Source organism: Mustelus asterias, chromosome 2, assembly GCF_964213995.1.
Source record: "Mustelus asterias chromosome 2, sMusAst1.hap1.1, whole genome shotgun sequence".
NCBI classification, from domain to species: domain Eukaryota; kingdom Metazoa; phylum Chordata; class Chondrichthyes; order Carcharhiniformes; family Triakidae; genus Mustelus; species Mustelus asterias.
Genome location: NC_135802.1, coordinates 26,318,353 through 26,327,920, shown reverse-complemented (window position 1 = coordinate 26,327,920; position 9,568 = coordinate 26,318,353). Strand labels below are relative to the sequence as shown.

Here is a 9,568-nt window from a genome sequence, read left to right as displayed (position 1 = left end):
CCAATTCTGGCTCTCCTGCCATCGGGAACATCCTTCTTGCATCTACCATGTAGAGTGGAGGGAGGGAAAAGTGGAGGGAAGGGGAGGAGGGAGAAGGGAAAGAGTGGAGGGAGGGAGAGGAAAGAGGAGAGGAAGGGTGAAAGAGTGGAGTGACGGAGAGGGGAAAGAGTGAAGGAAGAGAGAGAGGAAAGGGTGAAGGGAGTAAGAGGGGAAGAGGGGAGGGAGGAAGAATGGAGGGAGGGAGAGAGGAAAGAGTGAAGGGAGGAAGAGGGGAAAGAGGGGGGCGAAGAAGAGGGGAAAAAGGGGAGAGAGGGAGAAGGAGTGGAGGGAGGTAGAGGGGAAAGAGTGAAGGGAGGAAGAGGGGAAAGAGGGGGGCGAAGAAGAGAGGAAAAAGGGGAGAGAGGGAGAAGGAGTGGAGGGAGGTAGAGGGGAAAGAGTGAAGGGAGGAAGAGGGGAAAGAGGGGGGCGAAGAAGAGAGGAAAAAGGGGAGAGAGGGAGAAGGAGTGGAGGGAGGTAGAGGGGAAAGAGTGAAGGGAGGAAGAGGGGAAAGAGGGGGGCGAAGAAGAGAGGAAAAAGGGGAGAGAGGGAGAAGGAGTGGAGGGAGGTAGAGGGGAAAGAGTGAAGGGAGGGAGAGAGGAAAGGGGAGGGAAAGGGGAAAGAGGGGAGTGAGGGAGATGGGAAGAGCAGAGGGAGGGGAAGGGAGTGGGGGAGGAAGAGAAAAGGGAAAGCAGAGTGGGATGGAGAGAGTGAGGGAAAGGGAGAGATGGGAGGAGGAGAGGGGAAGGAGAGGGGAGGGAGTGGAAGTTTGAGGGGGGAAGGAGAGAAAGAGGAAAAGGAGAGAGAGCGAGGGAGGGGGGAGAGAGAGAGAGGGAGGGGCGGACGAGGGGAGAGAGAGGAGCGACCTTAATGAATCAGTTGGAATTAAACTTGCCTTGAATGAAGTTTGCAGGCGGGAAGCTGTGTGGGGAGAGGTGGGACTGACTGTGCACTTTGAGTGTGGGATCGCTGGCTGCAGTGTGCTCGGATGGTGCAACAAGCAGCAGCTTAGAAAGCAGAGCAAGGCTTCACCATGAGGGACATTCTGCTGCGAATCTCTGTAACCTTCTGCAGCTTGCTGTCGGTGAGTTTGGGGATAAGATCTGTATGAGTGAGTGGCGGTGTGTGTGTGCCGTGTTCAGATAGACTGCATCCTCTGCACTTTCCCAAAGTGGGATTGCGGGGCGGCCAATTTTACAACCAACTTTAGAGGAAATAAGTCAGATTTTGATCTCCCCGCTAATCAGTTGACTTTCTGTAATTAGCCGGAATCAATGTTATGGGTAACCCTGTGGAAACAAGGAATGAGCAAATTACAGTTACCTATTTCAATCCTTTGCCTTTTACAGTGTGTTTAGTGGTTTGGGGATTATTTTAAATGACAGTTTAGATGCAATATGTAATATAAATGTACATGATATATATTTTAATAGACCTGCTTCCAATGGGCAGAGGGACAATCACTAGTCTTCCTTTCCGAGAGCCTTGAAAGGCAGTTTGACACAAATTGTTGTTCTTGGTGTGTCTTTAACTTTTGCTAACCTGTCCTGTTAATCCTTTAACCTGTCTCTGAGTCCCTGATGTTGCTGCAAACTCTCCCCGTCCGGGTCTGCCACATCCCTCCTCCAATCTCACGGCATCAGCATTGAGATTGAATCGAGCCTCCCTGCTCTGAGCCGCGTTTCCAATGTGAATGACTTGTGCTTGAAGCTTGTTCACAGCCCGGGTCAGCATCGAGTGCTGTTCAAACAGCGAGGCTGGACCGGGCTCAGGACGGGACAGCATCACCCCAATCCTGGGACTCCCTCAGGGGGAACCCACTGAATCATTTCGCTCGGTGCAGCCTCTGGTTACACATCTTCAGAACATGTCGAAATGGCACTTTATTTTAAAGTGTATTTATTAGTCACAAGTCGGCTTGCATTAACACTGCAATGAAATTACTGTGAAAATCCCCTAGTTGCCACACTCTGGTCCCTGTTTGGGTACACTGAGGGAGAATTTAGCACAGCCAATGCACCTAACCAGCACGTCTTTTGGACTGTGAGAGGAAGCCGGAGCACCCGGAGGAAACCCACGCAGACACGGGGAGAACATGCAGACTCCGCACAGACAGCGACCAAAGATGAGACTCGGATGGCGCAGTGGTTAGCACTGTTGCCTCACAGCGCCAGGGACCTGGGTTTGATTCCCGGCTAGAGTCACTGTCCGTGCAGTCTGCACATTCTCCCGGTGTCTGCGTGGGTTTCCTCCGGGTACTCCAGTTTCCTCCCACAGTCCAAAGATGTGAGGGTTAGGTTGATTGGCCATGATAAAAATTGCCCCTTAGTGTCAGGGGAGTTAGGGGGGGTAAACATATGGGGTTGCGGTGCCTGGGTGGGATTGTTGTTGGTGCAGGCTCGATGGGCCAAATGGCCTCCTTCTGCACTGTAGATTCCATGAATCTGTTATTCTATAATCGAACCCAGGTCCGTAGTGCTGTGAGGCAGCAGTGCCACTGTGCTGCCCCTACAAAGGGAGATAGTATATTAAATGTTGGATATAAACGCGTGTGTGTGTGGTGTGAATTTTCAGCCCCAGATTTAAAGTTAATTCTCAGGAGGTTGGTGAGCTAACTTATCCCCAATAGACAGTAATATTTATAACTTGACATGTTGACCATCTGTGAGCGATCCCATTCATTCACAATGGGCTGCCTGTATCAGTGTCTCCACAATTTGCACTCACCTCTTAAAATTACAAAGCCAATACGCAGAGTGGACAGGGCAAGGCTTTAATCCACCTCCTTGCTTGCTCCAAAAAACAACTGAATCCAATTCTTGCCACCACCTCCCCCCCCCCCCCCCCCGCCAACCCACAGGGGAGACATACAAGATCCAAGCTGACAAGAAAAGGCATTGCGCCTGATCTTGGGTTCATAGAAACATAGAAACATAGAAACCCTACAGTGCAGAAGGAGGCCATTCGGCCCATCGAGTCTGCACTGACCACAATCCCACCCAGGCCCTACCCCCACATATTTACCCACTAATCCCTCTAACCTACGCATCTCAGGACTCTAAGGGGCAATTTTTAACCTGGCCAATCAACCTAACCTGCACATCTTTGGACTGGTTCGATCTGATGTGTTTTTTTTAATGGGTGGGATTCTCCGGCCGGGCTCGCCCCAAAACCAGAGAATCCCGCACGGGGTCAGTGGACCTTTGCGTGGTCCACCCCGCACCCGCTGCGATTCCCGTGACGGGTGGGACGGGAGAATTCCACCCAATGTTTTACTCCATTCTCAAAGCTACAAAGCCAATGCTCCGAATGGACCGGGCAAACCTAAATCCATTCCTTGCTTGCTCCAAAAACCAAATTCAGAATCCAATTGAATCCAATTCAGGGGAATTTCACAGTAACTTCATTGCAGTGTTAGTGTAAGCCTTACTTGTGATTAATAAATAAACTTTAATTCAGGGTCCCCACAAGAGAGACAGACAAGATCCAGGATGACAAGATGAGCAATTGCTCCTGATCTTGGGCTCGATCAGACGCTTGGTCTTAGCCAAAAGGCCGATCGGATGTGTTGCTATTTGTGTGTTAATAGCGTTTTGCAGATGTTAGTAGCTGGCTCTGTGTTGTGAGTGAGAGGTGAAATATATTAAACTATCCCTTTTCCTTCCTGCTGTCTGCAGGTGAACGGCATCCACTCTGAATGCCAACTGTACTTGGAGTTAAAGCAGGAGGAATTCCACTGTTTGACTCGATTGAACAAATTCAACAGTACGAATCTCTCAGATGGTGAGGAACATTGACTGATTAGCACTGGAGGGGTGGGGGGGAGTGGCTGAGGGACAAGCGAGTCCGTCAATGTAATCCATCCAATCAAATCACTGTAGGGATTCTATGATTCTGCGTCCTCCCCATGGCATACCTTTCCCCTAGTTTGGTATCATCAGCAAACATCGATACATTACTCCCTGTCTCTACATTTAAGTAATTAATATAGATTGTAAATAGCTGAGGCCCCAGCACTGATCCTTGAGGAACTCCACTATTCACTGCTTGCCAATTGGAAAAGGTCACAGTTTTGTCCACTCTCTGGTTCCTATCTGTTAACCAATCCTTTATCCATGCTAATATATTAGCTCCAACTCGATGTATACTTATCTTACCTACTAACCTTTTGTGTGGCACCTTTTCAAAAACCTTTTGGAAATCCAGGTATGCTACATCTACTGGTTTGCCTTTACCTATCTTACTAGTTCCATCCTCAAAATAAATTTGTCAAACAGAATTTCCCTTGAGTAAAATCTTGTTGGCTTGTTCTAATCACACTATGCTTTTCTAAATATATTGTTAAGATCTCCTTAATAATAATTCCAGCACTTTCCCAATAATAGAAGTCAGGCTAAAAATAGTTCACTTTTTTCCCTCTCCATCCTTTCTTGTTACTTCCAGTCTGCTGGGAGCATTCCAAAATGTAAGGAATTTTGAAAAATCATAGCCAGAGAATCCAGTGTCTCTGCTACTATCTCTTTTTGAACCTTAAGATGTTGGCCATCAGATCCTGGTGATTTGTCAGATTTTAGTTTCTCCAGTACTTCTTCACTGCTGATGTTAAATTCCTCATTCTTTTAAGCGACTAAGTAACTCTGTGTTACTGGTATGCAACTTGTGCCTTCTGCTGTGAAGACAGACACAAAGGGAAAGGGAACTAAAGTTTGGTGAATGAAGAGGAATGTAAACATTTAACAAAAACTGAAGTATTTGCCAACAAAAGAATGAGGCCGCGTTTATATAGCACCTTTCCCAATCGCAGGAGTTCCCACAGCACTTTCAGTCCAAAGAAGTACTTCTGTGCGGGATAGTCACTATTGTAATGTGGGAAATATGTTTTGCTTTTGTTGTGTGTGAGACAACAGTTTTAATTCAAACAGATTTAATTAAAAACAAACAAAATTGGTGATCTTTATCACATTTATGGCAACACCTGAGATTGATTGCAGTCAAACACCTTTAATGACATTTATAGTTTCCAGGCACCTGGTGAGGGTTTAGCAAAAGAGTGGAAGTGTTATACCTCCCACTTCAGCATACGTTGCTTCAATATCTACTTGTAAGTCAAGTCTGTTTGAGTGGAGCTGTCCCTGACAATTACACATACGTCAAACTGATCTACGTAAGAGGGGAGAGGGAGGCGCTTTCTGGGAATTCGCTGGGTGAACATGTTTAACTTGTAAGGAATGCAAGCCGATGGAGCTTGGGTTGTTGTTTAAAAGGTTTCCATTTCACCCTGCTCTGGCGCTATGATCACAATATAAATGTCTGCAGCGCAGAAAGATTTGGGGGCAATCTTATCAAAAAAATTTGAAGTGCTGAACGAGCGTGCAAACGGGAGAGAATCATGTCCATTTGTTTGGACGAGCTCCCAGACACAATCATGGGGCACTTAGAGCAATAAATGAACCCAATTGTGATTCTCACTAGCAGGGGGAGTGAGCGGAGCCTATTCACACCAGAAAACCGGCTGCTGAGCTCTAGGGGTGCCATTGCACAGGTGTCCCAATCTTTCAGTGCAGTTAGTCCACTGTGTACACAGTACATTGGGAGAACTGTCACTCCCCCCCAACGTTGGTTTCTGGGAGTGGGGCCTGGGTGGGAGTGTTGTCGGTGCAGGCTTGATGGGCTGAATGGTCTCCTTCTGCACTGTAGGGATTCTATGATTCTCTGAACTGGGAAAAGGGGAGGACATTTTTACATAATTACCATCTGAACATTCTAAAGCAGACAATCTTGAATGAAAGCTTCTAGCAGTATTATTGACGTCTAATACACCCGAACTCCCCAGTCAGAGGATACTTTATTCCGGGGCGGGAATAGGGACTACATTTTATGAGCACGATTTAGGCTGGTGTGATAAGTTATCCTTTTCTAACGGACATTAGTAAATTTGCTTTGTGCTGCCTCAATCCATTTTTTCTTCAGCCCAAATCCACAACTCAAATCAATTCATAATGTGACAACGATTTAGCCGACAATTATTCAGACAAGGGTGCAGGTATCTGGGACGCAGCACTGACACCAGGAGATTGGAATATTTGACTCGGTCAGTCGAGGTGGGAGTTGGGGCTCTCAAATGAAGAAAATAAATCGGCGAAATTAAAAACGTAAACAAAAATCACTTCTACAAAGAGAGGAATAACATTGATTAATGTTTTGGATAGTGATCCTTGATCAGAACCAGAAAGGGAAAGTGAAGGAGCTTCCATGTAGGACTGGATGAAACAAAGGGAGAGGAGGGAAGCAGTTGGTCACGATAACCTAAAAACAGCACAGATGGGAGGGAGGCAGCAGGTTTAATCTTGGGAAGACATTTAAAAAAACATCAAATGGGAATAGGTGAAAAATGGGAAGGTTCATTCAGCCAAAGGTGTGACAGACTACTTAAAGTTAAAGTTTATTTATTAGTCACAAGTAAGGCTTACATTAACACTGCAATGAAGTTACTGTGAAAATCCCCGAGTCACCACACTCCAGCGCCTGTTCGGGTCAATGCGCCTAACCAGCACATCTTTCAGAATGTGGGAGGAAACCGGAGCACCCGAAGGAAACCCATGCAGACACGGGGAGAACGTGCAAACTCCACACAGACAGTGACCCAAGCCGGGAATCGAACCCGGGTCCCTGGCGCTGTGAGGCAGTAGTGCTAAACACTGTGCAGCTAAAATATTTGTTTCCATCAAGATTTCAAAAAGCCCATTATTAGGAGAGCCATGAGGTAAATTTAACATATACTTTAATTTTAAACCAAGCTTTTTGTATTGAAGTCAGTAGAGAGGGCGACACGGTGGCACAGTGGTTAGCACTGCTGCCTCACAGCGCCAGGGACCCGCGTTCAATTCCTGTCTTGGGTCACTGATTGTGTGGAGTTTGCACGTTCTCCCCGCGTCGGCGTGGGTTTCTTTCCGGTGCTCCGGTTTCCTCCCACAGTCCAAAATGGTGGATTGCCTGTACTAAATTGTCCCTTAGTGTTAGGGGGACTAGCTAGGGTAAATGCATGGGATTATGAGGATAGGGCCTGGGTGGGATTGTGGTTGGTGCAGACTCCCCACAGTGCAGAAGGAGGCCATTCGGCCCACTGAGTCTGCAGTGACCACAATCCCACTGTAGGATTCTGTGAGAGCAATATTGGATGGGTTGTAAAGCAGGTGTTACCCAATCCCGTGAGCCCAGCTACAGCCATTTCCATTATATCCCAAAAATGCTGTTACTGTTTTTTTCGTTTTGGTCCATGTTTATTTACCGATGAAGTGCAGATGCCGGCATTGGACTGGGGTGGGCACGATAAGAAGTCTCACAACACCAGCTTAAAGTCCAACAGGTGATACCAAATAAACCTGTTGGACTTTAACCTGGTGTTGTGAGACTTCTTACTGTGTTTACTGATGAGCAGATTAGGATATTGTAAATGGAATTGAAGTGTTCTCATTGGCTTCCAAGCTATTCTCGGTACAGCGATGTTATTTGAATGCCACCTCAGCTGGTAACAGCCTGGCAGGAAGTGACGGACAATGCACGGCCTTTAACTCCAATCCAAATTATAGGGATATAATGTGCTCCCGAGTTCTACAATTCTTCAGGGAATTTTTAACAATTAATCGGTCATTATTTAAGGCCATTTCCGGTGTGAACGTTGTTGTTCTCTGTTAATTTAGAAAGGTTAGTTGTATGTTCTGTTCCACAAAGAGAGGAACCCAGCTCCTAAATCAATAACAGCTTATTCCATTAATAAATAACATCGAAAATCATTCCATGAAATAAAGCCCTGGGGGCGATCTCACAAAAAAATATTCTAAGTGCCGAACGAGCATGAAATCGGGAGGAAATCGCGCTGATTTTTTGGGGCGAGTTAAAAGTCTAATCTTCCCACACTCTCAGCAAAAAGAAAATGAAGCAAGATCCGTTTCCTGCCAGCAGGGGGAGGGGGTGGGATCTAAGCTGACCCAAAAGCCAGCAAGCGCGCGTGCGCAGATCTCTCTGTTCTGTGCAACAGGTCAGAGCAGAAAGAGATCTGTCGCTGCCTCCCCCCCCACCCTAACGCTGGCCTCTTCAGCCAATTGCCAGACCCACACAGGTTGGCCAATTGCCCCCCCCCTCCCACCCCCTCCCCCCAATGTCCACCCCTTCTATTTAAAATAGAATTTAAATATTGCGATCAGCCTCGCACCCTTTTCAGGCGTGAGACTGATCTCGACAGATGTCCGATGCCGGGAAGATCGGGATAGGCGATAAATCGGGTGGGGAACCCATTTTCCACCCATCTTGCGATCTTACCGGCTCAGCCATGGACCGGCGTGACAAGATGGTCGTAAGCTCTTTGTGTCAATATATCTCAGGGTGAAAATACCACGAGGGTGCAACATGCAGGGACTGAATGGGAAGGTTGCTGTTTTCTTTTGCTTTGCCTCCATTTGATGTTACGTTTTTCTGAGAAAACATTCCCATCCACAGCGTGTAACTCCTAGCACGACACACTGTCTCCCTCGGCACATCGCATACTTGCTAAAACCTACCAAAACTGACTCCCAGCAACGAAAGCAGCCCGGGCTCCAGGCCCATGTTGATTTGACATTAGCCTGTTCAATGTCCACAAAATGACGAGAGCAGCGATGTGAATGCAGCAACTACAATGACTAATGACACAGTGAGAGACAGTGTGGTGACCATGGAAATCATGACGTGAAAGATTACATTTATTTAACCTAAGTGTCCGCGCGTCCGATGCTATGCCGAAGCATGAGAACCTTTTCATTTAATTGCCATCGATACAAGCCAAAGTTAACAGCGAGCTCCCTGAGAGCTGGAGGAGCTGTGAAGCAGCGAAACATTTCTGAAGAAAACAAGCAGTGACAAAACTTTTTAAAGATATTTCTGCAGCCAATAAAACTATAGAAAGGTTGAAGGATAAATACTCAATGATCTTCGCAACTGAAAATTCTAAATTGGGGCAAGGCCAATTTTGATGGTATCAGGCAGGAACTTTCAAAAGTTAGTTGGGGGAGTCTGTGGGAAGGCAAAGGGATGTCTGGTAAGTGGCGTGCTTTCAAAAGTGTGTTAACCAGGGTTCAGGGTAAACACATTCCTCTTAGAGTGAAGGGCAAGGCTGGCAGAAGTCAGGAACCCTGGATGACTCGGGATATCAAGGCCCTGGTCAAGCAGAAGAAAGAGGCACATGACATGCATAGGCAGCTGGGATCAAGTGAAGAGTATAGGGCGTGTAGGAGTAGAGTTAAGAGAGAAATCAGGAGAGCAAAAAGGGGATACGAGATTGTTTTGGCAGATAAGGCAAAGGAGAATCCAAAGAACTTCTACAAATACATAAGGAGCAAAAGAGTAACAAGGGAGAGAGTAGGGCCTCTTAAGGATCAACAAGGTCATCTATGTGCGGATCCACAAGAGATGGGTGAGATCCTAAATGAATATTTCTCATCAGTATTTACTGTTGAGAAAAGCATGGATGTTAGGGAACTTGGGGAAATAAATAGTG

General features: G+C 46.7%; 1 protein-coding gene across 1 annotated transcript in view; it reads left to right on the top strand.

Moving 5' to 3' along the window:
* The first annotated feature begins 816 nt into the window (after nucleotides 1–816).
* Nucleotides 817–9,568, top strand: part of vipr2 (vasoactive intestinal peptide receptor 2) — a 186,316-nt gene continuing 177,564 nt past the window's right edge. The window contains exons 1-2 of the mRNA XM_078227681.1: nucleotides 817–1,120; nucleotides 3,714–3,819. Of these exons, the coding sequence (XP_078083807.1) occupies nucleotides 1,070–1,120; nucleotides 3,714–3,819 (157 nt within the window). The 5' untranslated portion in view covers nucleotides 817–1,069. The remainder of the gene's footprint in view (nucleotides 1,121–3,713; nucleotides 3,820–9,568) is intronic.